This window comes from Pundamilia nyererei, unplaced genomic scaffold (genome assembly GCF_000239375.1).
Source record: "Pundamilia nyererei isolate P.nyererei 1_Seehausen unplaced genomic scaffold, PunNye1.0 scaffold00294, whole genome shotgun sequence".
Classification (NCBI taxonomy): domain Eukaryota; kingdom Metazoa; phylum Chordata; class Actinopteri; order Cichliformes; family Cichlidae; genus Pundamilia; species Pundamilia nyererei.
Genome location: NW_005187695.1, coordinates 512,381 through 538,704, shown reverse-complemented (window position 1 = coordinate 538,704; position 26,324 = coordinate 512,381). Strand labels below are relative to the sequence as shown.

Sequence of the window (26,324 nt, the reverse complement as noted above, 5' to 3'; positions counted from 1 at the left end):
GTTTGGGAGAGTCCAGTCCTACACCTGGTTCAGGGCCCGAATAGCCTGGGGGAAGAAGCTCCTCCTCATTCTCTCTGTTTTGGCCTTAAGGGAGCGGAAGCGCTTCCCAGACCTCAACAGTGAGAAGAGTCCATTGTTGCGATTCACACTGCTGTGTGTTCACTTTCTATTTTAATCGTTTTTATGCATTTTGTCTCTATTTCTTGTCTGACCTGTTGTTATCATTTCCCATTATTATTAGCATTTATATTAACAATAGAAATAATTAATTTTGATGCACTTTTATGAAACTTTTAAATCTGTCATGCATAAATGAAAGCCTTTTTTTGTTTGTTTATTACTCCTGCAAAAACAAAAATCACATGGTAGTCGTATCTGTAGCTGTGCGGACTTTCCCCCTTTCCATAAACAAAAAAGCTGTTGCACTTTAACAAAGTGTGGTCAGTAAGTCTGCCTGAGTCCGGTCTGAAGGATTTATAACGCTCATACAGTTACGGGCAGTTGGTTTGGAGCAGCATGTGGCTGAACCTCCACATGACGGAGAAACAGACTGAAAGACTGGATTCAATCAACTCAACACGTCATTGTTCAGCGAATCAGCCATGTTTACCAGTTAGAAACATGATTGTTCATCACTTTGACAGCAGAACGTTGCTGAATTAAACACTTACACTTATTAGAGTGTTGGAAACTTGATCAGCTAGTTCACGTTTTGCAGTTTCATCAAAGACAAAGAGAGAGAATTAAAAAAAGAATACATAGGATTTTAATTAGCAGAAGTACAAATGAAGACTGTGTAGGACTGGTGGTGTCTCAGAGGGTGGGCAACATCTCATCTTAACACTCAGGTGGTCTCAGAGTTAACAGCATATGATGTTGAGGGGAAAATGTGATAAATCCCAGTTAGAGATCAGTGGCAGTAACTGAAGGAAGGCTATAATAAGATGAATGAGTGATTCTACATGACCTTCTTGTAACATTCAGTAGTATGAAGGTAAATATGGGTTTGAGGACACTTTTCCACCGCGGAACAAGACTGATGACAAAACAAAAGTGTGATTCACAAGGTTAAAACATGACTGTAGAGATTAAAATTGGATTAAACTCAACTTATGGACTTCTGTGTTTACATCAAACAAAAACATTATGTGCGGCCTGTGAAAGCAGGTCTGCTGTGGAGGAAGAAATGCCGTCTGTCTAATGTGTGGGGATAAAGCATGCAAGCAGGTTGAGTGAAACAGTTCCTTTAAAACCTGAAAAATGTGCATAAATTCAAGACTCGCACAGAATTTCATTTCGGGAACTTTTTTTTTTTCCTCCAGGTACAAATGTTCGGAGGAAGTGTTGACGATCGCAGCCATGCTGTCTGTAAACAACTCTATCTTCTACCGTCCCAAAGACAAAGTGGTGCACGCCGACAACGCCAGAATGAACTTTGTGGTGCCCGGAGGAGACCACCTGGTGCTGCTGAACGTCTACAACCAGGTATAAACTCAGCCGGGTAACATCAGGGCTGGAGATATGTTTGACGTTTAGAAACACATTTGATGCTGTGTTGAAGTTGGCAATCTAAATTCAGGTAAACTCACTGATAAAGACACAAGTATCAGTGCATCATTTTAGAGGCTGATTTAAGAAACACACTCAGCACTGGCTCAGAGCACAGTTTGATTATTGTGTGCTAACTGCAGCTGTGATATCTTCCTCCCACAGTGGGTGGAGAGTGGTTATTCCACACAGTGGTGCTATGAGAACTTCATCCAGTTCCGCTCCATGCGAAGAGCCCGGGATGTCAGGGACCAGCTGGAGGGTCTGATGGATCGCATTGAAGTCGAGGTGGTCAGCTGTCAAGGAGACAGCGTGCCCGTTCGCAAGGTTAGTGACACTGATGAACTACAGTACAGCTTTAGCTGTTCCCAGGCAACAATATGGAGTCTTATTATCAGTCACTTCATATTAATAAGGAACTACAGCTAGTCCCACTCTGGGCTTTAGCTTCATCTGACAGCTGCAGCACTGCTGAGTGAGGCCTTTTTGAGATGGAAACACAGATTGAGATTGAGCATAACTTTGCAAACAAAGACTTGTCTTATCTGCCACGCTCTGGGAAAATAATACCAGTGATATTTATAGCTTGTACAGAACGAGAAAAAGGAAAGTTTGAAGCCTAATCTTGAAAGTAGAGATAGTGTCTGTCTCCTGAATCCAAACTGGAAGCTGGTTCCACAGAAGAGGGGCCTGAAAACTGAAGGCTCTGCCTCCCATTCTACTTTTAAATACTCTAGGAACAACAAGTAGGCCTGCAGAGCGAGAGCGAAGTGCTCTAATAGGGTGATATGGTACTACAAGGTGTTGATGCATGCTCAATCATCCAGGTAGGTAAATCCCAAAAAGTTGATCCTGTTCATCTGGTCGTAGAGTTTTGTGGGAGAAACGTTTCGTCATCATCCAGGTGACGTCTTCAGTCTCAGCTGACTGCAGGTTTCAATCTTATAAACAGGACATTTGCATAATGACTGAAACCAGCCCACTGAGGGAACAATGGGCTGGGAGGTCAGTTCCTTGATCATTAATATACAAATTCTCATTACCATTGATCAACAACCACTGATCAAAGTTCATTGATCAATGGCCAAGAATACCATTCACAGAGAGTTGAGGAATGGCTGCAATCACAGCACTGTAAGATTGTAAGATGATGACAGATGCACCCTCAGGCCCCCTCTTCGATTAGAGCCTGAGGGTGCATCTTTCGCCATCTTACAATCTTACAACACTACGTCCAGATGAACAGAATCAACTTTTGAGGATAGTACTATAAGGTCATTAAGATAAGATGGGGCCTGATTAAGACCTTGTATTTAACAGGGAGCCAATGAAGGGAAGCCAGTACAGGAGAAACCTGCTCTCTTTCTAGTCCCTGTCAGGACTCTTGCTGCAGCATTTTGGATCAGCTGAAGGCTTTTCAGAAGTTTTTAGGACATCCTGATTATAATGAATTACAGTCGTCCAGCCTGGAAGTAATAAATGCATGAACTAGTTTTGCAGCGTCACTCTGAGACAGGATATTTCTAACTTTAGAGATGTTGCGCAAATGGAAGAAAGCACTCTGGCCTATTTGTTTAATATGTAGCACTCTATTTTATTAGATTAGGCACTAATTAGCTGGCATCTGTATCTGTGCTGTGTACTTAAGCACATTATGGATTCTCCTTACAAAGCAAGGTTGCTTTTAACTCTCCACCCTCTCACCCAGTTATCGTCTTCTGGTTTCAGAACACTAACATGTAAAAATCAAGCCTTCAAGACTGGACTTCACAAACTAAGTAACTATATTCATCTTTAAAGCGGCAGCAACAAACATAAATGTTAGATTGTTAGTTAAATTATTAATTGTTATTAATGAGAGTTGTCCATATAAAAACAATGCTAAAGTAAAAACTACGAGGGCTGGTTTGGTATGCCCTGACTCAACCATTTGATAGAGAATTGGTCTTTATTTGTGGATGTGTTTTCTTTACATACTTACATCCTGACACATCCTGAAAGCAAAAGCTGAAACTGGTTATTCAAGAGATGGGATGGTTCCTCTGGCACATTGTGACTCAGCAAGTTGCTGTGCTGATAATATTATTAATGTTGTTTACAGTCTGAAATGGCACTGCCGGGTTTAACTGTTTTTAGCACCGTGGCCTTTAAACAGTCAGATATTTCAACCAGGATATAATGAAGAATGAGAACATTTTCTAAATCAGACTTGGAACCGACCACGTTTCACAGCTGCAAGTTTCTTGCCATCAGGAAGCACATTCACTAAAAAGTTTTGTCCTTAAATCAGTGGTTCCCAAATGGTTGTGGCAGTCGTGCAGTATTAGCTGCACAAGAAGATAGAAATGACCTGTCATTTTTGTGTGTCGATACTTTTGTATGTACTCATTTACTCTCAAAACTGACTGAAAAACACTTGTGCCAGAGGGTAAAATCTAACATCCCTCTAAGAGAAAACTGGCTTACTTCTACAGAGTGTTGGATCTAAACCAGAGGGAGTAAGACTGATTTTGTGAAGTGTTTGATGACTCAATGGAAGCAAAGTATTTGCTAGTGGAGTGGCAACAATCTTGAAAACTGGGAACTAGCGCGACATTTGCCATTTTTGATTTTTGATCTGCCAATTTGACAGTAAAATCAAAACAACTAATGACATGCCACATGACTTAGAGACTGTGTAGTGCACGTATGATTGGAGATAGGCCTTGAAATAATTTCAGCTAATTTACCTAGTGAACAGATGTTGCTGTTTTTAGGGTTTTCTGTCCTCATCGGGCATATTGGAGCTCTGTGTTTTTTAACATCCATGCAGAAGCATATAAATCAGCCCAGCCACTGCTTTCATCACCCTCTGGAACTTGTTCTGATATATGGCATAGAAATATTTTACTATATCTCTTAAAACTTCATTTGTATTATAATTTTTAATTATTTCTGCCCGTGTTACAGCAAAATGCCTGAGTAACGAAATCCGCTGGCTCTGATTGGATGTGACAACCCCTTGGCTTCTGTACTTGTGCTTCGCTGTTCCACTTGAACGACGTATTGTTGTTCTAGTTGGCAATTAGCCTATAGCCTATCGTTCAGCATCGCCTCACTCAAAACGCGCAATGGGTGCTTCGACTTACGAAAGTTTTGGACTTATGAACGAATTAATTTCGTAAGTCGGGGTTCCGCTGTATTCAGATTTCTCCAATTGATGTTTCTGAGTTAACTTAAATAATTTCTTCCTCTGGATCATCAGCACGTCTAGACTCTGACAAGACTGTCGAAAAATGTCCTACCATTAATTAATGCTTAAATTAAATATAATCAACATGTCTATGGTCTCTAAGCAGATTCTTACTCTGGATGGCATTACCTTGGCCTCCAGTAACGCTGTGAGGAACCTTGGAGTCATTGTTGACCAGGACATGTCCTTCAACGCACATATTAAACAAACATGTAAGACTGCTTTGTTGCATTTGTGCAACATCTAAAAACAGAAACTTCCTGTTTCAGAGTGAAAAACTAGTCCATGCATTTATTACTTCTGCACTGTGCTATTATTATTCATTATTGTCAGGTTGTTCTAAAAGCAAGGTTACTAACAGGAACTAGACAGAGAGAGTATATTATCCCATATTGGTTCTATTCACTGGCTCCCAGTTACATCCAAGATCAAATTTAAAATTGTTCTCCTCACCTAGATCATCTTTCGTCCTCTGTATCGTTGTAGGTCTTTACCTTAGAATATAAAGTATCCTGAGTAAATACATAGAATTAAATGGAATTGTTTCTGCAGCTGTAGTTTTAAAAGACACTATGCTCTACTTTTTTATTGGTACATCAGAACTATTAATATTAAACCGAATAAGATGAAATGAAACAAATGAATTGTACAAACAATCCAGGGGAGTCGATGCAAGGTAAAGATGAGTTTCACGACATAATGAGAGAGCGAGGAGAGAACAGGGTAACAAAACCACCGGAAAGATGAATAAAACGGAGTCAATGTCAGAAACGTAGTGTAGGTAGTGACCTGTTCGAGGAGTAATCAACACCATTTCATATTTGCTTCTGCTTTGAATGTTCACAGGTAAACATCAGTGATGCAGTGCAGTGAATGTGATGCACAGGAGGGTGGAAATTTAAAATAATCTGAAGGCCCGAGGGCAAAAAATTGCTTCATTTTTCTCTGACACAAGATTGATGATTTTGTTGTAATGTCTTCCTCTTCTGTGAACAGTGATTTTACTTGCTTCACGTTCACGCTCCAGTACAGCTCAGAGCAGCTCCTATATTGCTCAAGGACAAGACATTAACAACATAACAAGCTTTAAAGAAATCTGGATTCTGGTTCTGTAACTAAAAGAGTACAAGAATCTGTCAGAGGAAGCCTGTAAATCATCAGCAGGCAGAAGCTGCGTGAGTTTCCTTCACATACCTGTACCTGTGTGCGCGGTGAACACCTGAAGTATTCGCGATAAGGAGAGGGCGTTTATTTTCTTAGCTGAGTCACACCTCTTCCCTTTGCACGCTGCCTTCACTCAAGTCAAACATCCTACAGCTTATAGAAAAAAAGACGACGCACAACTTACTTAATGATATTAAATGATAATTGGCGTAAGAAGGATTGTGTGTGTCCAACGTTTAAATCCAGGAAGCATCAACTTCTCAGCTCCTCTACACAACACATAAAAAGCCGAGTCAGTCATCTGATGATTATTTTAAAGTGAGAGACAGTTAGGTTACATGCTACATGACTTGTACGTGACAGCCGCTGTCTGTCTGCTGTGTCAGCAACTATCAGCACGCCCATGAAGGCGCCCGACACCACCCGGCCTACTTTACAGAAAGTGTGAGTGTTGTAAGGAGGTTTCACTGTGGAGAGGATCTCCATGGTTTCTGTTTGTGAATCCCACATGGATCCTTTCTCAGACCCTGATGTTTCAGTCTCAGTGCTGATTGTCTTCTTTTCCTTTAGTTTCAAGCAGAACAGTCGAGTTTTTCCACACAATCCAGTAACATCAGAGGATTTCATCTCAGCTAAACGAGAACTGATTTCTCTACCTGTCTACAAGTTGTAATTGTACAATAACAATATAATAACAACAATAAACTTGCATAAAAAAGTTTTTTATCACAGAAAAAATCCACATAAGACTACATATAGCAACTTTCTATTCACATATACACTCATTATACTTCAATCCAAGCAATGATAAGAGCATGGTCTGAAATACGTATGTGCCCTGACCTCTGCTCAGCAGAAACAAACAGAGTCAGCCGACCTGAGTGGCATGAGGCAGTTTAGGTGCTAGAACCTCTAAATCAAGGAAGTCAAAAACATTTACATGAGCCGCATGCAGCCCGCTTTGATGTTATGTGGATCGGGCCAGTGAAACTCCAATCATCAATACGATATCTTAATACTAGACAAAGAAGTGCTATTTCAACAGTCTTGTGTTTTTTACATGATAAAGATATCAGTCAGCACAACTCTTTGGGCTTCAATTGTAAGAAGTAAATGTGTAAAATACAGAAATCCATCACTTCCTTATTTTGGTGTATTGTGAATGGCCATGGGGGAGGTCTTTATCAGTAGGAAAAGCTGTACAACAAAACAGTTCATGTTTTTCTGGAGTCTTTACCAGACCGAGTCAGGCCCCCAGGCCTTTTGTTTGACATCCCTGCTCTAAATCATGGTCACTATTGTATTATAAATAACAGCGGCGAAAGTTAAAAGGTTTAGACTTGAGTTAGTGGTAGACAGTCCCCTCGCTCTTATTTAAACCCATCTAAAATCTTCCCTACAGGCAGGATGGCTGATGTCGTAGTCCTGGAGCTCTTTCACTCTTTTATTTCATTTGCTGTGCCCCGTGCTACCAGCACTAGACTAATTCTGGTCACGCTGAACTATATGAGATGAGATAAGGTGTACTTTGTTTATCCTTAAAGTAGGGAAATTCTTGCACTAGAGCAGCCAAAACAATAAACACAGCCTATAGCAGAAGAGCTTGAATAAGCAGAATAGACATATAAAGGTCGATAAATTACACAACAGAGATCTTAATAAATTAAAAAGTGACATAAAAGAAAAGTTAAAGTTCAGGTTAAATGGGGCAGCTAACCCCTGAATATTCAGATCATAAAACACTGCTTTATTTTTTTTTAAAAAGTCATTTAATGTGTTTAAGTTTGAAAGACTATAAGATTGTAAAACTTGTTTTTAAGAGTATCTCATAAAATAACCTAGTTTAACCTTCTTCAGCCTTGTGCCCAAAGGTAAATGGAGTGCATTACTCGTACTGTACTGATCAACAGACTGGAGGAACCAGTCATCAATGTGCTGAGTCAGCCACAGTGCTGTGGCAGCTGCTTCTCACGTCTTCTGCTTTATCGTTGTTGTTGTTGGTGTTATTATTAAAGTCTTTATTATCATTGTTGTTATCATTAATACTCTTATTTAACACTGTTACACAGTACTTCATGTGTAACGCTTGTATGGAAGTGTGGAGCTATGAACTGTGGCTACACACAGTGGGAGAAAGGATCAGGAGATCCAAGCACAGATTCAGCCGGGCGGATGGGCTGAACCAAGTGTGTGGAACAGGTCTCAGTAGCTCTGAGAAATCAGCGTTTCGAATGCTGATCAAAAGTAATACCAAGCTCTTAGCAGAAGATTTGATATTGGCGGTGAGCGTGCTGATGTAGTGACTTGGTAAAGAACATTAGATCCTCAGGTTTTCCTCAGAGGTAAGAGAGGAGGTTAAATACAGAAAATACGTCTGAGTGTCATCAGCACAGCAAAGGTAAGAAATACTTTTGAAGCTCACAAGTAGGTGACATGTATTTAAAAAGCAGAACTGGTCCAAGGGTTGAGCTGTGGGGACTCCAGATATAAATGAGAACATACAGTTGTTCATGTGAATTCAAATAAGTATGAAAACCATTAAGAGAGCCGTGCCAGTGACGCCGGCTCAGCTCTGTAATCTGCATCATCGGTGGTCTCAAAGGTGGGGTTAGTGTCTAGTAGGACTAAAATTCACTGTTGTCACTGGTAATTTTCAGTAATGCTGTTTCTTTGGTAATCGGTTTGGAATTTATTATTTGTTTTCAACAACGCGCTGAAGGAGCTGATGAGCAGCTGTGAACGGACCTGTGGTTATCTGAAACCCGGCAACTCAGGAGGGTTTTTTTAAGCACACGGAAGATGTTGGCTGTGATTGTTTTATAACCGTGAGAAGCTATTGGAAGATGACAGGTAGAATCTCTTTAGGATAATATCGAGTTTGCAGAAAGATGGGCACATGTGACAGACTATATCAACGAGATCTGTTGGGGAAATCGGATTAAACCCAAATAACATAACTGGATGAGACACTTGGGCAGGTTGAAAGGATCCACACTTGAATTTGAACTTTTTCCACAGTCATTGGAAGATACAGCAGGAAAAGCAGACATAGCAGGATTAAGGAGTCTGATAATGGTGTTAACCAAGAGCCTCAGATTGTTAATCAAACCTGCAAAGTTCTTGTCTTTATGGTTGGTTGTTGTGTGTGGTTAGTAACTTCTTAATGTGCAGGTAGCAAACATGGAAATTTGTGAAGACTCTTCTCTTCCCTCCACAGACGTTATCTGCTGTTTGTGTCACAGTCTTGAGCTGTTATGGGAAGTTTGTTTTGGGCTGCAGCTCCCCAGTATCTCCTTTCAGACATGAGTTCTTCTAATAAGCAATTAATCTTCTAATAAAGAGTAAATGTTTTATTCTAATCACACTTTGTTCATTGCGTTATATTCTAACGCCGTTCTTTTTTGTGCCCAGCGCTTGTGTATTTTTCTTGTTGTTCGTCCCTGCAGAGCCAGGAATCCCTGCTTTATTAACCCATCTGCCCTCCACTGCTTCTTATCCTCCCCTTCTGCAGGCGGTGACTGCAGGATATTTCTATCACACGGCCAGACTGAGCAAAGGAGGCTACAAGACTGTGAAGCACCAGCAGACTGTTTACGTGCACCCCAACAGCTCTCTGTTTGAGGAGCAGCCCCGCTGGCTCATCTACCATGAGCTGGTCTTCACCACCAAGGAGTTCATGAGACAGGTTGGCCTGCTCGCCATGTCATACAGTTTTACTTTTTCAGTTATACGCTTTTACATATCAGCGACTCTCAGCTGGTAAATAATGATGGGTTAATCAAGTGTATTTGATTAGTGGCACCTGGCTGCAGTAGGGTTGTACGTTTTCACACTGCTAATGCATTTTAAATGCTTAGTTTTGTAAAATGAATAGTAACACAGTGTAATGTGCCATGCTGTTGTCCATTTCAGGCTGTTTAAATAATTTTAGAACTTGCTAAGAGCCAGATGACTATACACAGAATCTCAGAACGAGCATGTAGTCGTCTTTTCCGTGGCTGTTTTATTCCCAACAGGCGTCTAACTCAAATGTTTGCAGCGCTTTCTGTTGTTTTTCACAGCATGAGCCTTTCTCTTGTTTCAGATCTAAAGGAGCCAGCTGCACTCTTCTTTGAGTTTAGTACGAGTGGTTAATGAGGATGTGTCAGTGTTTCAGAACAATATTTAACTACAGGCATGGCTGCGTATCAGTCCACTGATTAACCTCCACTCGCCTTCTGTCCTCTGTTGCACTCAGGTGATCGAGATAGAGAGCGGCTGGCTGCTTGAAGTGGCCCCTCACTACTACAAGAGCAAAGAGCTGGAGGACAGCAGCAGCAAGAAGATGCCCCGTAAGCAGGGCAAAACAAAAGAGGAGCTGGGCTGAAGCGAAGGTCAAGGCCGTCCACGGCACATACCATGAAACAAAAAGTGCTTCTCACTCAGGACAGGGTGACAGGACGAGGCGCACGAGTCTGAGTGAAAATGGAAAACGTACCATGTTTCTAAGCTGTAACTTGTTTTTTGACAGCGATCGAAATTTGACCCGCATTATTCAAATCACACCAGTATTTTCAAACAAGTTTCTATTTTCAAAACGGAAAGAGAGAAAGGTCGAGTGAGAAGTGGGCCACGCACCGACTCTGGTTTAATCATCAACCAGCCGGCAGGGCAGGGTCTCCAAAAAGGAAAAGCGAACACGCTTGGATCTGTGTTTCCCGCTCTGATGGCAGCAGTGCGGACTCACCAGCTGGTTTGTGAATCGGCACGAGACTGTTGTGCTTTGACCGCTCGCTTATTCGCTCTGTGTCAAACTGTCACAGCTGGCACCCGATTAAAGCACGCTCACGTGTGAGGCTCCTTTTCTTTTTTTTTTTTTTGGGTCTATTTTTCTATGGCAATAAAGTTTTACAATCGATTTGTTTTTCAGCTTAATAATTACTCATCGCAGTAGTATTTGCAGCCTTTTCAACTTGTTTGCTCGTCTGGTTTTATTTTCAGGAAAGTCACAATCGGAAGAAGAAGTTTTAATGTCAGAAAGGCCTCTGGTTTGTAAGGGGCGTATTTTATTTGATTGTTTAAGCCAAAACAAGGTGTATTACGCTACCTGGCAAAGGAATGCTGACTTTTATGTGCGTTCATGTTTTTATTATATAAAGCGTGACGTATTTTCAGAAGATTGTTGAGCTGTTTGACAAACACAACTCTACGATGTGCAGTTGTGCTGCACTGTTAATCTTCAGACTCAGAGTAGTTTATTGATCCATAAGGGAAAATATTTTGGTTACAGTGCTCCAGTACAAACAGTAACAAAGACAGACAATACACAAAGTAAGAAATGGCACAATATATACATACATATAAGTCACTTATTGATAAATAGCTGAATAAGAAAGAAGAGCATGATGTGCAAAAGGGTGCAGCTATTGCAGTAAACAGTGTGTTAAGTTGTACAGGGAGCCACAGGCAGGAGTGAGTTCCTGTGTCGGTCAGTGGTGCTTTTTGGTCATCTCAGTCTCTCACTGAACGTGCTCCTGTGACTGGCCAGCACGTCATGGAGTGGGTGGGAGGAATTATCCAACATTGTCTTTATCTTGGACAACATTCGCCTCTCCGAGACCACCTCAAGAGAGTCCAGCTCCATCCCTACAACATTGCTGGCCTTGCAGATCAGTTTGAGTCTGTTAGTATCAGCAACCCTCAATCTACTCCCCCCAGCATGCAACGGCGTAGAGGGTTGCACTGGCCACAACAGACTCATAGAAAATCCTGAGCATTTAATGTCAAAGACTTGAATCTGGTGTAGTTATTGTCTCGAGCTGTGCGGCTCTCAGGCACAGAGTGAGTACCTGTGGGCCTGTGGAGTGAGGAAAAGCTATGTAGCTGATCTTGTTTGAGTTGTAAAACCATGAAGTGACAAGACTGTGGCAGAGGAATGACAAATATGACATGCTGATATGCTGTATGTTCACAAAGATGCATTGTCATCCTCTTTATGGAGCCAGAGTGGAATTTTCCTGACGGTGACTGTTGTCTGTCATGACTTGTATCACACTAAGAATCAGAAACAGCGAGACAAGACGTGCTTCTATCATGTGATGCTACAGGTACCTGATCTGATATGTGACATGGGGTTAGTCTGCACACGAGGGAGACATTAGTTTGATTCTCTGGGGTGCAATGTCATTTTCATGCATCTTCTTTCAGTGTGAGTGGCCACATGGGGTCATTTAAGTAAATAACTAAAGTATCTATAAAATCCACAGAGAGAGAAACGAATGAAAACAATAGCAGCTGGTTGAACTGGTCTGACGAGAAAAAGGAGGGCGGGAGGAGGTGTGGCAAAGGGGGGAGGGTTCAGAGGAGGAGGAGACAATGCTGAGTCCTCAATTAGAAAAGTAGATATAAGAGCAAAGATAAGAACAGAAGAGGGAAGCAGGGAGATCAAAACAATCACTGTTTTTAGTTATGACGTTTAGTCATGAGCAGTGTTGACTGCACTGACACGACTGGATTACATGTCAGATCAACTCTGACGAACTGATCCGGCAGTCATCTACCTCACAGGTCAGTGTGCACAAATTCTTTTTTACTTACCAGCTTCCATTCAAAAGTCATGAAATCATAAAAAGTCTGAAGTGGGAATTCTTGCAACTTTGCCAACATGTCTGAGCTGCTTTTTTTTAAACAAATGTGAACAATGTGAATTCTGAGCCTCTTGTTGGTGTTAAAACTTTAAAAAAAAAAAGTAAATTCACTGGGTACAATGAAAATTTGCTGCAGCGTTACAAAGAAATCCCAGTTTTGCTTCTCAGAAGTCCAGCCTCCACTTGACGCACTCCCGGCTCATGTTTCCTCACAATTTCTGTGCAGGAAAACCTACTAAACAAATATAGCAACTTATCAATTGTCAAGACTAAAGCAGCACATACATGTTGAATAACAACAGCATTTCAATACAATCGAGATGTCAGCCAGCGATTAGGCGTTCTTGCTTCATCACCGTGAAGCAGCAGTGGTGACTGCAGGTAAATTCCTGTGGCTTACTTCCTGCTCTGCTTGTTTTTGGGAGCCAATAAACTCATCTGAGGTTTAATTTTCCACAGCAGCTGTTGGGAAACTGTTAGGAGTCAAATTCCAGACGGCACTTTACCTCTGACATCACTCCAGTATGAGTGATGGTGGGGAGGGAAACAGCAGGGCCGAAGAGAGCCATGGAGCCAGGCAGCCCCAGGCCCCTAACGTCAAACCCAAACTCGGACAGAATGACAGGAACAGCAAGGAGGAGCACCGGAAAAAAGAGAAATCATCAAGAGTGAGGAGATCGAGGAGTTCTGACTCTGAGAGGACGGAAAGAGGGAGGAGAAGAGAGTCAGACAGGAACCGTGGAGAAAGGAGGCATCGTGGAAGGAGCGAGGAGGGCCGTGGGCGGCGCCAGAGAGACGGAGAGAGCGATCGGAGGAGGATGAAACCCCCTGAAAATGACGTGGAGGACACAGAGTGCGCTGTGTGCTTCTGCACTTACGATAATGTCTTCAAGACCCCAAAGCTGCTGGCATGCGGGCACACCTTCTGTCTGGAGTGCCTGGCTCGCATCAACGTCACCTCACCTGAGCTCAAGGCCCTGTCCTGCCCCGTGTGCCGAGAGGTGACTGAGCTCCCTCGCGGCCGGGACCTGCCCCGTCTGGGAAACAATCGGGACATCATCAGCAAACTCCCTTCAGATATGCAGCGGGCGCTGTCCATCCGCTTTAAGCGCAGCCAGGGTAAGCTGATGCTGAAGAACCCTCCTCCCAACAGCCCGAGCAGGCCTAATGTCGTCAGTCTGCCTACCAAGAGTCAAGACACTCAGGCGGCACCAAGCAGGAACCTCCAGCTAAGTGCAATGGAGCAGGGGATCACCCCGACCACTGTGGTGGATGTAGGCAGACCTCCGAGCAGGATGAGAGGTCGCCTGCGCAGGATGTTCCGTTCAGATCAGTGCTACTACGCAGTGGTTGCGACCATCATCACCATCACTGTGGCGCTCATGCTGGTGGGAATTCTGGCTTTTGTGATCATACCCACTGTGTCCTTGAACAACGTTCGTCCCCCACGTCCACAATCAAACAACACTTCACAACAAAATCCATGAACTAGAGATGCGTCCATGTCAAGGACAGGACTGTGGAGGGTGATGGTTGGGGAGATGAAGTGGACAAGGAGAGAGAATCACACAAAACTTCCAGTGACCCTTGTTCCACTTTGCACACCTTGTGTTTATAATGGTGAAGTACAAACTGAGCTCCTTCAAGCTTGGGTCACGTGGAGAAATGAAGGAAAACCAGGAGAGCAACATTTTTTTAAAAACAAAAGAACTGGCAGGTGCACATGAAGGAAAAGGGACGGATCTGTTTCCTGTTTTTATTCTTTTCTGAAGGCGTTTGTGTTCACCGTGAGAGCGGCTGAACACAATAAAGGAACCTTGTGCACAGATCAAGTAAGCTGTAAATGTTGAGATGCACTACACTCTGTGATGAAAGGTTGGGAAGATCTCTGGATTGAACGCTGATCTCGCAAACCAGAGTTTATAGTTCTTAACTAATTTTGTTTATAGTCCAAACCCATTGTACATACAGATGCCACAGATGATTTATATATTTGCAAGTATTTCTCAACATATCCATCAAATAAAGGCATATTTGAGATTGTCCTCTACTGATACACACCTGCTGCTTATTTCTTTTCAGAAGCCCTCATGCTTCATTTAGACACCTGATCCCCTTTAACCGTGTAAACACACCTGCTAACTGGGTGGGTTGAGCAACTTCCTCTCAGCTGTGCATATCGGGATTTTTAGGATGACAAGCCTGTTTGACAAACATGGGCGTCACGCCCTTTGTGGCATTTTTCTGGCTGATTGGGGAGGATCAGTTGCAGCATGTCATCCATCACTTTGATGTAGGGTGGATCAGGAATGTGTGCAACAAGCAGTGAGTGAAAAAACATTTAAAATCAGCACATGGAAAACGTTAATTTGATGGCCTGTTTCAGGATCAGGCTTTTTAACTTCAGCAGAAAGAAGTAAAGAAGTGAGTGATGTCAGATGGGAAATGTTCGTACAGGGCAGCAGGGAATTAAAAATTCCGGTGTTAAGAATTGCAGGTGAGTCTTTTGTACAAAACCACAGACATTTCTCTTGAGTCAGTGTGACAGGTTTCATTCTGTGACTCTTATGTATATTTGCAACGAATGATTTTAAAAGTAAAAGTTCAAAACTTCTTTCTGTAAAGTACAAACCAGAAACAGTCACACTTTAGAGCGTACCACCCCGGCGATAAGCTCTAAGGTATCGACTTAGTCAGGGGTTTCAAGAGAGACTCATAACTGACCCGGAGGATCAGTGTTGACCTTTAACCCACTGAGCGTCCACTCACCCAGAGCTCCTCCTGGGGGACACTGGGCAACGTCCCAGAGGGGTGTAGTTAAAATAGTAATAGTGTCCATTCTGGGTCATAACATCTGACACATGAAAAAGAGAAATACTTAAAAACCTGTACCCCGTCTTTCCTGGAAACCATGTCTTAACAGTATCCAGCTATTTCCAATGGCAAAGACCACTTTAAACTGTCTGGATTTAACAAATATTTAAAATCATCACTTCATCAGAAATGAACTGTATTAAATCTGATAAACAAAGGGGAAAACACAACAACATGTGCTGAGTCTAATAGAAATGTCACTCCAGCCTAAATCCTGAAAAGCTTACAGCAAGGACTGTGTGGGCTCAGCTTACTCAAACCTTTGTAACATTATACAACAGCACTACAGAAACGGTATGAATTGCTTTTTAAAAAAGTTGGACAATAAAGTTTACACAGTACAGAAATCTTTATAAAATCTTTTTTGAGGGCATTTTAGCTTAACCTGTAGCGCCCCCTTCAGGAAGTGCTCTCAATAAATGTTTGCGTTTATGTTTGTATTCATTGTCCAGCCCAAACTATTATGTAATTGTCCTGACCAAGGTCACTATAACGAACGTAACGACCAAAGGTTAGTCTGGAAAAACTTTACATTAGTTTAAAAAAATAGCATTTAAACATATTACATGAAATAAATTAACTGAAATGAAATTGAAGTGCAAACTATACTATTTCCACATTAAATGATAAAGGAAAAGAGAAAAAAGAATATTCAGTAGGTGAAACTTGTTTATTGCTGTTTTGTGCGTTTCTTCAGAGTCACTTTTTATTTATTAACAGAAGTTTTTATTCATGTAGAATTTTGTGACCCGCGATGCCCCCCTGTGACCGGTTCTCAGATCTTCAAGTGTCACACTACTACTTTTTTATTTTTAGGAGAAGAAATAGATCGTATAAATCGATCACTCGATTGAGTGATCGATTCAAAACTGTGCCCATTTTTGATTTACTTCAAAAACCTAAACTGCATTTGTCTCCCAGTCCCTCTGCATCCGAGTACCTGCTAAATCTGTCTCATTTTCATCCAGTGTTTCCACTCCGGGGTGTAAAGTAGCTGCTTGTTCTGCTCTGGCCTAAAGACACACCCACACGAACCCCCCACTGTCACAGTCGAGGCAAATATAGTCGCGTGGACCAGACTAGAAGAAACCCCCCACCCTCCTCTGACCCGCTCCTTACGCAAATAAACCTCTGAAGGTTATGTGAGTGTTTAGACGGAGGCTGGCGTCAAGGAGGAGAGACGTGGACGCTACCGATCACCATGGCTTCCACCCCCTCGGCCTCTGCCCTGTCCGCTGTTCTCCGGTGCCGGGGGAATATCTGGACGAGGAATCCGCCGGCCAAGCGGCCTGCCAGCTCGGCGTACGGCCTAGGACTGGCCGGCGGGGCGCTGCGCGACTCTCCGTTCGAGCGCAGCGGCTCACACCAGGCGTCAGCGGCGGAGGCTTCTCCACACGGAGAGTGTGTGGTGGTCCTGGTGGGAAGAAGGCTGATTGTTTCGTACAGGTCGGACAGAGTGGGGGGTAAAGTTTCCAGGGAAGTGAGTGGATTACGTTACCCAAAACTTTCGCAATCTCCAGCGCACGCGCACTCAGCTGCGCCTGCGCTGGTGCGCGTACTAGCGAGCAGACTGTCTGGAAATAATAAATGCTCTAAAATAATTCAGATTAAAGATCCTGCACACATCCGCAAAAGCGCTTTGGTTAAAGACACGAGTGAAATCTCTGCGAGCGTCCTGAAGCTGTCCGTGACGTCCCCTCCGTGTTTAGTGGGACAAATCCCGTCCTTCATGTTAAACGGCTGGTCTGTACTGAGGAGCACGTGCTTGTCTGTGACTTGTCTGGTGTCCAAAATTCTGTTTTTGAATCTGGGAGATGTGCGTAGCTCAGGCAGCAGCCCCGATGAAGCACCACGACATCTGCTGTGCCAGCGGGATGAGAACAACTCCAGCAGCCGGAGCCTCCAGGTGAGAGTCCTGTTGAACCGAGAATAGATAATTGATGTAAATGTTACTGTATGAAAATACATCACGCTTTGTCTTTTAGGCAAACAAACAGACCTCTTACAAGAACAACTCCAGCTCAGCACAAAAGATCACACAGGAAGGACCTGACTGAGTCCAAGGCCTGAGCGCCACAAAGAAGCATTGCGATCAACATCATTTATTGACTTTTCAGGACACACACCACATCTGGACTTCAACCTGCTGATAGAAACCAACCAGCTGTTTTTCATGGCACACTAACCAGTGGCAAATGAATGGAAGAACCAGAATGAAGTGTTTGAAACGGAGCGTTGGGCCTCCACAGACACCATTAGTGCTGTTTGGCAGCAACTCTCTAAATCTCTGATTTGGGCAAGACCATATTTACTGTAAAAAAATTATTTTCCCTTATCTGTTTTTTTGATGATAATGGTCGAGGGCAAAGTCCCACATGGATTAGTGATCAATTAGATTGAGATCAGATTGAGTCGCATACTGTGGCAAAGGCTACAGCGTGTGGTTTGCATCATTTTCACCCTCTTAAGACCTTTCAGTGGTTGGGGAAGAGCCCACTCCCACCAGGACAAAAATATTTAATCATTAAGCTGATGTTTCTGCATAACTTTGTATTGATTTGAAGTGGATCACCACTGCAGGGGCCTACAGCGAGTTCCCCCTCTGTAGGGTTCAGTGGTTCTGGTTTTTTCCTTTAATTTGCCACTTGTCTGTATGAGCAACAAGAAACAAGCATGTATTGCAAGTCTTCTGAATGGATATGCTCACCTTGTGTGCTGCAGATACTCTGTTTGTCAGGGCTCAGTGTTTCCAGTGGGAGAAACGTGTTCTCGCTCGTCCAGGTGACCTCTTCGGTCCCCGCAGACAGAAGAAGTCGGCCGTCTGCAGGTTTCTCCAGCCAACTGAAAATGCTGCGCTCAGATGAGCAGAATCAACTGTCTGCATTAAAACTCTCACCCTGCATAATTTGCACAAAAGCTCATTTTACAGAGACCGTGACACAAACTTCCTCTTTAAATTGGAGTTAAAATAAAGCCTCAAGAAACACACCAATGCACACTGAGTAAAAACGATATAAATGTGTGGAAATAATTAAAAGACGTCCACTGTTTTTATACACTGCACAAAACATAAATATTCTGTGCCAGCGGAACATATACCAACATACTCTACCAGTCTAAAATGTGAAAACACCTTCTCATTTAATGTTTTTTTTCTTTATTTTCATGAGTATTTAAATTGTAGGCATCAAAACTATGAAAGCACATTACTGCTTTGCACAAGCTTGGAATTTTCTCGTTGAGCTGAATGCCATTTCACCTGAAATGGTTCTCCAACAGACCTGAAGGAGTTCCCAGAGATGCGGAGCACTCGCTGGTTCTTTTGCATTCACTCTGCAGTCAGTCTCATCCCAAACCATCTCCACTGGGTTCAGGTCAGGTGATTGTGGAGGCCAGACCATCTGGTGCAGCACTCCATCGCTCTCCTTCTTCGTCAAACAGCCCTTACACAGCCTGGAGGTGTTTGAATAAATCTCCAACAGTGTCACCAGCAAAGCACCCCCACACCATCACACCTCCTCCATGCTTCTCGGTGGGAACCATGCATGTAGAGACCATTCACTTTTTCTGCGTCACACAAAGACACGGCGAGTGCAACCAAAGATCTTACATTTAGAGTCAACAGACCAAGGCACTTGTTTCCACTGGTCTGATGCCCATTCCTTGTGTTTCTTGGCCCAAACAAATCTCTTCTACTTGTTGTTTTTCCTTAGTAGTAGTTTCTTAGCAGCTATTTGACCATAAAGGCCTGATTCACACAGTCTCCTCTTAACAGTTGATGTAGAGATGTGTCTGCTCCTGGAACTCTGTGTGGCATTTATCTGGGCTCTAATCTGAGGTGCTGTTAACTTGTGATTTCTGAGGTAACTCAGATGAATTTATCCTTAGCGGCAGAGGTGACTCTTGGTCTTGGGGCGGTGCTCATGTGAACCAGTTTGAACGTAACGTTTGAACTCTGGCAAACGTACACCTGTGAGTGAAAACCATTTAAGGTGACGACATCATGAAGCTCACTGAGAAAAGGCCAAGAGTTTGCAGCGCTGTCAACAAAGGAAAGGGCGGCTACTTCCAGGAATCTAACATATAAAACATATTTAGAATTATTTTTCTGTTTTTTGCTACATAATTCCATGTATTTGATGTTTTCAGTATCTACAATATAGAAAGTAAGAAAAAGAAAGAAAACCATTAAATGAGAGGGTGTGTCCAAACTTCTTACTGGTAGTGTATGTTTGACTTTTTTAAACCTCTACCAGGCTACTGTGCACCATTTAGTAGCCACATGTTAGACATGCACATTTTGATACTGCTTTAAAATAACTGACCAGAGGCTCTGTCAAAGGTCACTTGCTTCAGAAGGGACTTCTGGGATCCATACATTTTTATTTTTTTATTGACATTTTTTGAAAAGTGACCCTGTGCAATATTAACATAAATATTGTCATTTGATACGTTGTACCAGAGTTACCTTAAAGCTAATTTGCCTCTCCACTCCCCACAACACTTCCACGCACCGACGAGCACCAAACACGAAAAGACGTCAGTATTTATAAGCCTGTGAGTCTCTTAGCAAATCTTTCAGTCTGCTGATAGAGTTGCAGTTCTTCATGAGATCAGCAGGATATTCCTTTGAGTTCAGGATTTCACAGAGAGAAAAGCAAAGAGAGGAAAAGTTAAGTACAGTCTTCAGTTGAATTTTTGATTTTATGGATCTTTTATGGATTCTCCTGGGTGGAGCCTATCCCATCTGTCATAGGGCCAGAGGCGGGGCACACCCTGGACAGGTCACCAGTCTGTCGCAGGGCCAACACACAGAGGCAGACAACCCTTCTACACCACACCTATGGACATTTCCCTACAAACTGCATGTCTTTGGACGGTGGGAGGAAGCCAGAGTACCCATCTCATCTGTTCAAAAGGACACTGATCCAGAAGTCTTTTGATTTGATCAGACTAAAGTTTCTAAACCTTAGCTGTACTGATGTGTTCTTTATGGAGAAGAAGCTTTCTCTAAAAATCCATCAAGTCATTATTTTTCAATTGTTTTCTGATTCTATTGTCATGAAATTTAACATGCTAACTGTCTTAGATGGAGCTCTTGGGTTTTTTAGAGTTTCTCTGAGCATTACTCTGACACTGAATTTGCTGGGATGCCTTTTGCCATTGTGTTAACAGACCTCCAAAACTTGTGTTTGTGTAGAGGCATTCACAATAATAACTATGGATACATTAAGGGTGTAGCACATTTTTCACATGCTGCATCTGCATTTTGGCTTATATAAATAATGGCCCTGAGTAATATGTCATAGCTTATTGCTCATCTGAGGTTCTATGATTTTATTACTCGATGATATTTAAAACCTAAAAAACTGAAACAAGGTGTACTTTCTGTATTTCTCCAACATTAAGTTTGCCAACATAAACCTCCAAAACAAAACATTAATAAAAATAATATCGTGGCAATACACTGTTTTTGTATTGTCCACTATGTCCTCATGTAATTATTGACTAGTCAGCATTAATGTGACATTTTATCTTCTCCATCCTGATAAATCTTTGCTTGTGGGGATTAATTGAAAATATTTCGTTTTTAGGCTGATTTAGAGTCAAAATAAGATGTTTAAAGGCAAAAGGCTCTATGTCACCTTTATAGACTTAGATTCAGCAGAAAAACTATTCAGGTTATTAATTAATCTATAATGAGTATAATCAACAGCTATGGGTATAACAGTAAGTTTTCAGGGCTTGGACACCGAATTTCAGATGAAATAAGCTTTCTCTAGGTTTTATAGATCCAATTTCTTCAGTGTTATATTCAACACTGAGAGTATGTGTCATAATTTTAGGATGGTAGTGCAAATTTCACAATCTCTTTATGAGATTAATTCTTTATTCCTTTGGAGCTAGCCTGTTTTTGTAAGTGGGCAAGCTTTGTGCAATTTGGATGCAACAATATAAGCTGCAGTAAAGCAGTAAATAGGCCGTACCCTGTGTGCTTTTGTTATGTGCTTGTCTACAAGTACAGCAAATAGAAGGGAAGGTTTTCTTCTTCTCTCCGTTCCCCTCTTCCCGTGTGGCTCATGCAAATTACGCGCGCTCCTGTGCAGCTCAAGCAGAAAAAGATAAATTAGCTAAATGAAATGAAAAAGCAGTTTTCCGGGCCTCCCTGGCTGTTCGCTGTCCGCGTGGAAGCCTCGGTGAGGGGAAGCAGACAGTGTGTGTGCACAAAGACTTCAAAGGCTGCCGCTGTTTCTAATTAGCTCCGCTGAGAGCGGCTCTCGCGTCAAACTGTTGCGTAATTTCTCAAGGTGACGGCTGGGGGCGGGACTTCCGTGTCTGCCCTAAAACCAGGAAGTTGTCGTGTTACTTCTTTTCTCCTCCTCTTTTTCTTGCAGCCAGCGAGAAACGGGAGAAAGTCGGCGGCGTGAAGTTGCTCCAGCCGCCGGGGAAGAAGCAGGAGACTGGCCTCATTTCTGCGGAACTTTTCCCGAAGAAATGGCCACAGCAAGAAGGAGCGGGCACATTGTGAGGTGAGGGCAGCTTCGAACTCTCCTCCTCAGACTACTGTGTTTACTGTGACGAGCACAAGGCGCCTGACGAGCAGCGTGAGGGAGGGACGGAGGGACGGAGAGGGTGAAGTCGGTGATGCCAGCTGTTTTTGTGTTTTAATAAACCGCAGTTTGTCTGCTCTGTCGAGTCAGCCACAGGTGATAAGAGAAAATCGATCACAGGCATTTTGGTGAATCATCACTGTCAACTTCCTGTCTGATTTCCTGCCTTCACTTTATTGGTTATTTAAAGCAGAAACAGAACTTTCAGATGTAGTTGGAGCGGTGTGGGGGCAGGGCGTTCGGGGTTGACCTGGCCCTATTGAATAGTCTTAAACTGCCGTTTTGCATTAAGGGGCGGGGTCATTAATAATTCGTTAGTAATTATCAGGTAAACTGTGCTGGCTGCGAAGTTGTTTTTTATTCATTTTTATTGACTTAATAACAATGTGTTTAAAAACGGAAAATTCCTAATCAAACGTCAGCAGCTTATTTTAAAACGATAAGCTCCAAATGCTGCGTGTAATTGCAGGCGGTACTTAATGGCACGTGAATGACTGTACATAAAAGATGGATGTAGCCATTGTGACGTCACCAAACGCTGGTAATGAAGACTCCCATTTTCGCATCATTGCCTTGGTATTGAAACCAGATGTGAACGAATGAAACTGTCTGAGAAACTAAAGGCAGTTTGTGAATGACCGATCTTGTGCCAGAGAGCGAAAGCTGGGCAGCCCTGCTTTCAAACTGTAGTAACAACCAGACTTTATACCTTTTAAATTCACGTTTTATTCAGTAAGACTTGAGACCACAAAGTGATCTGCAAGCTCTTTCCTGAGTAAGAGAGCTGAGGGTTGTTGTCCCATTGATTTCTTTATAACTGTAAGTCTTTACTCAGAGTAGTCACCTCCTGCTGGCCATTAGAAATCTAGGTTTAAGGCCCTTTTCAGTCCGGGAAGCCGAGTCCATCTAAATACAGCCTATGTCTGCAATCTGCATAGTGAAAAGCCCCAGTTTCTGTTTGGCTGTATTAAAATTCCAGACCACTGAATTTGAATACCGAGAGGTCATGATAACTAAGATAAACATCCACGCACACAGTACTAATACAACAAACCACTACTGCAGCTGCATGAGTGCAGGACGCTTGATCCTCTGTAGCAAGTGATTTAATGGCCAAACTAACTGTGAGACACCTTAGCTCCTCTGTCCTCTCAGTGTTGGGAATAGTTCATTCAATGATTAATAAAGTCTTCATCTCCTGTTTTGACAATAAAGCACATAAACAGTGTTTTGCATTCTCTGATATGTGTAGTTCAGTGTTTTTGCTGAAAAATGGTCAAAAACTCCTGTTAAACCTAAAAAGGGCTGTCAATTTTTTTTTTTTTATCTTAAAACATTGGCTTTAAACCTTTGACGGGAGATTTGTTTGGGCAGGATGTGAGAGGGAAAGTTTTGTGAGAGTTGGAAACCTTGATATTGACTTGATTTTATTTGATATTTTCCCTTTTATCTTATTTCAGATAAAAGAGGACATTAAATGTTGAGGATTTTCTCCAAGATGAATCTTGCTCTTCATCGGATTTTAACGACTTGCGCTTTCACCAATGCTGTATTGTGTCTTTATAACTTCACTATCTGTAGAGCGAGCCCGTGATGACACAAAGCATAGGCTGCCCCTCCCATATCCCATTCCTGTTGTCTCTAAAAAGGACACGTCTCTCTGTTCAGACTCTGTCTTCCTGAAATTTCCCACCCTCCCTCTCTCTCAGTTTCTGGGCCATGATCCGTAAGAGAAGCTGTCTGATTTTTTGTGGCGCGTTCCTGTTTATCACATGGAATGCCATACTGGTACTCCTGCTGTGGGGGAGACCCCCACAGGGCCGAGATCAGAAAGAAGGTCCCGAAGGGCCCCCCAGCAATGTGATGGAAGATGTGCTTCGATTTGCAAATGCGTTCGAAAGTGAACTTGAGATGCAGAAAAAAATCCTATTGCAAATCCAGAATCATCAGTTGCTCTGGGAGCCATCAGACAACAAGCCAAAGGTGACCGCTGCTCCTCAGCCTGCCATCCCTATCCTTGTCATCGCCTGCAACAGAGTCACCGTGAAGCGCTGCTTGGACAAACTCCTGCAGCACCGGCCCTCAGCAGCGCTCCACCCAATCATTGTGAGTCAGGACTGCGGACATGCCGAGACTGCTGAGGTGATTCGGTCTTATGGAAACAACGTAACTCATCTGAAGCAGCCGGATTTGTCTGACATCCAAGTGAGGCCTGAGCACAAGAAGTTTAAGGGTTACTATAAAATCTCCAGGCATTACCACTGGGCGCTCAACCAAGTGTTCAAGACGCTCGGTCATTCATCTGTGGTGATCGTGGAGGACGACCTGGAGGTGATTATTTTCATGTTAAACACCAATGATTTGTGATCTCTCCTTCATTTTCATTCTTTATTCACTACTTAAATTAATCTTCTTCTTTCAAAACTCGTTATTTCACTTGTTGCGATGGTTATGTAACAGTTGAACTGAATTATTCATCTCTTGCTCTAGGTGGCACCAGACTTCTTTGAGTATTTCCGAGCCTTGCTGCCTTTCCTGAAATCTGACCCCAGCCTGTGGTGTGTGTCTGCCTGGAATGACAATGGGAGGGAAGGCTATGTGGACCCCGGCAAGGCCGACCTGCTCTATCGGACAGACTTCTTTCCCGGCCTGGGGTGGATGCTCCTCAGGGAGGTGTGGGAGGAGCTGGAGCCAAAGTGGCCTGAGGCTTTCTGGGACGACTGGATGCGCCAGCCAGAGCAGCGCCGCAACCGTGCCTGTATACGCCCAGAGATCTCACGGACTTTAACTTTTGGTCGCCAGGGTGTGAGTCTGGGTCAGTTTTTTGACAAATACCTGCGTTACATTAAACTGAATACCGAGATTGTGCCTTTCACCAAGTTGGACCTGAGTTACTTGAAGGAGGAGACATACAAGGAAAACTTTGAGAAGGAAGTTTACAGTGCTCCTGTGGTTAAATATGAAGATGTGAAGCAGGGCCAGCTACAAGGACCCGGGCCCTTCCGCCTTCAGTACTCGAGTAAGGACAGTTTCAAATTGATGGCCAAAAATCTGGGAATAATGGATGACTTTAAGTCTGGAGTGCCACGGTCAGGGTACAGAGGGGTGGTCAGTTTCATGTCCAGAGGACGGAGGATCTACTTAGCGCCCCCTCCAGGATGGACCCAGTATGACCTTTAGTGAAGCTGATGATGAAGAACGTCCATGAGCAGTAGCCTTTTATATCTCTTCAATGTGATGGGGGAAAGCATTCCAGACCAAAGAAGAAAATGATCTTTGCTGACGCTGTTTGTCCTTACTGATACAGAATGGATGTCCCTTTCTGGTGTGGGGGTTTGCCAATACTACTCAGGTCTTTTTCATTCTTCCAAAACATTTATACACACGGTGTAGGATCCACCACAACTACGTGTTAGACAAATCTGCTGTAATTCGCCAGAGATCTATTTTTATACGATGCTAAGTGTGCACATGACATTCATTAATGCATTCAATGCAATTACTACTTTGCCACTTTTGTTTAAATTATTTGCAGTCTCGGGTAATCTGTGTGACCTGTTTCTGTCTGCTGTGAAGAGGGAAATGTAATCTGTGGTGTGGTTGCTTATAGTGTTGGTGCCAGGTAATAACTGCAGTATAATCTGTCGTTTGATTCCGATCATTAATGCCTTCTATGGAAATTATTCTTTGTGCTTACTTTTTGTCACATGATCCTGTTTGATACTCTAATGTGATTCTATTTGCAGACTCGTTACCCTGCAAACTACTACACTTGTTTGTCTGATCATTTCTGGATTAAAAAAAATACACAACTTTGCTTTTTAATTATGTTGGTTTTCACTCGCACTTCATGTTGCATGTGTTTAATAAACAAACAGGAGAGAGGTTTTCTTTAGGTGTGGAATTGGGTCTGTGAACTCATCACACACACACTGGGATAACTGAGTACACAATATCTTCAACGTATTATTGAGTCATTCTGTAAAAAGGCTGCACAGGCTGATAGATGACCTCTTTTTGGCTCCTGAGACACGAGGGGTGCTTCCCAGAGTCTGACCCGCGTGTGGTAATGTGCTCAGTGCTGTGTTGCCCTCAGTCATCCTGGTTACCAAGATTCTTGCAGAGGCACTAAAGTACTATTAACTGGATAATTAAATTGATCTTGCACTGCAATATCAGTGATATAGGTCATTACCAAAATATAAATAACTTCTAGTCAGAGTGTATCTGTAGATTTCAGCCGATGTGGCACGGTGACTTTACTGGGTG

General features: G+C 42.8%; 4 protein-coding genes across 5 annotated transcripts in view; all 4 read left to right on the top strand.

Annotated features, from left to right (window-relative positions):
* The window catches only part of dhx16 (DEAH (Asp-Glu-Ala-His) box polypeptide 16), a 26,501-nt gene extending 15,660 nt beyond the window's left edge, over nt 1–10,841 (top strand). Inside the window, exons 19-22 of the mRNA XM_013915371.1 lie at nt 1,323–1,485; nt 1,714–1,875; nt 9,456–9,629; nt 10,182–10,841. Of these exons, the coding sequence (XP_013770825.1) occupies nt 1,323–1,485; nt 1,714–1,875; nt 9,456–9,629; nt 10,182–10,310 (628 nt within the window). The 3' untranslated portion in view covers nt 10,311–10,841. The remainder of the gene's footprint in view (nt 1–1,322; nt 1,486–1,713; nt 1,876–9,455; nt 9,630–10,181) is intronic.
* A 1,512-nt stretch (nt 10,842–12,353) lies between these two features.
* rnf183 (ring finger protein 183) lies at nt 12,354–14,282 on the top strand. 2 transcript variants are annotated; one of them, XM_005750967.1, is made up of 2 exons: nt 12,354–12,490; nt 13,033–14,282. In XM_005750967.1, exon 2 carries the CDS (start codon nt 13,095–13,097, stop codon nt 14,055–14,057), a length of 963 nt encoding a protein of 320 aa, XP_005751024.1. In that variant the 5' UTR covers nt 12,354–12,490; nt 13,033–13,094; the 3' UTR covers nt 14,058–14,282. The 2 variants fall into 2 exon arrangements, with proteins under 2 accessions (XP_005751024.1, XP_005751023.1); XM_005750966.1 differs by having other exon boundaries at nt 13,030–14,282.
* A 2,156-nt stretch (nt 14,283–16,438) lies between these two features.
* Nucleotides 16,439–18,500, top strand: LOC102208581 (uncharacterized). The gene is made up of 2 exons (XM_005750965.2): nt 16,439–17,350; nt 17,430–18,500. The coding sequence occupies exons 1-2, from the start codon at nt 16,646–16,648 to the stop codon at nt 17,499–17,501; spliced, it is 777 nt and encodes a 258-aa protein (XP_005751022.1). The 5' UTR covers nt 16,439–16,645; the 3' UTR covers nt 17,502–18,500.
* A 3,240-nt stretch (nt 18,501–21,740) lies between these two features.
* mgat1a (alpha-1,3-mannosyl-glycoprotein 2-beta-N-acetylglucosaminyltransferase a) lies at nt 21,741–25,872 on the top strand. The gene is made up of 3 exons (XM_005750964.2): nt 21,741–21,974; nt 23,516–24,386; nt 24,546–25,872. The coding sequence occupies exons 2-3, from the start codon at nt 23,775–23,777 to the stop codon at nt 25,233–25,235; spliced, it is 1,302 nt and encodes a 433-aa protein (XP_005751021.1). The 5' UTR covers nt 21,741–21,974; nt 23,516–23,774; the 3' UTR covers nt 25,236–25,872.
* The last annotated feature ends 452 nt before the right edge of the window (nt 25,873–26,324 follow it).

What these genes read in the sequence shown, in the direction of transcription:
- rnf183 (XM_005750967.1), top strand. Translation starts at nt 13,095, where the DNA reads ATGAGTGATGGTGGGGAGGGAAACAGCAGGGCCGAAGAGAGCCATGGA.
- LOC102208581 (XM_005750965.2), top strand. Translation starts at nt 16,646, where the DNA reads ATGGCTTCCACCCCCTCGGCCTCTGCCCTGTCCGCTGTTCTCCGGTGC. An exon ending in CCAGCAGCCGGAGCCTCCAG is followed by an intron (nt 17,351 to 17,429) that starts GTGAGAGTCCTG and finishes TTTGTCTTTTAG; the next exon opens with GCAAACAAACAGACCTCTTA.
- mgat1a (XM_005750964.2), top strand. Translation starts at nt 23,775, where the DNA reads ATGATCCGTAAGAGAAGCTGTCTGATTTTTTGTGGCGCGTTCCTGTTT. An exon ending in TCGTGGAGGACGACCTGGAG is followed by an intron (nt 24,387 to 24,545) that starts GTGATTATTTTC and finishes CTCTTGCTCTAG; the next exon opens with GTGGCACCAGACTTCTTTGA.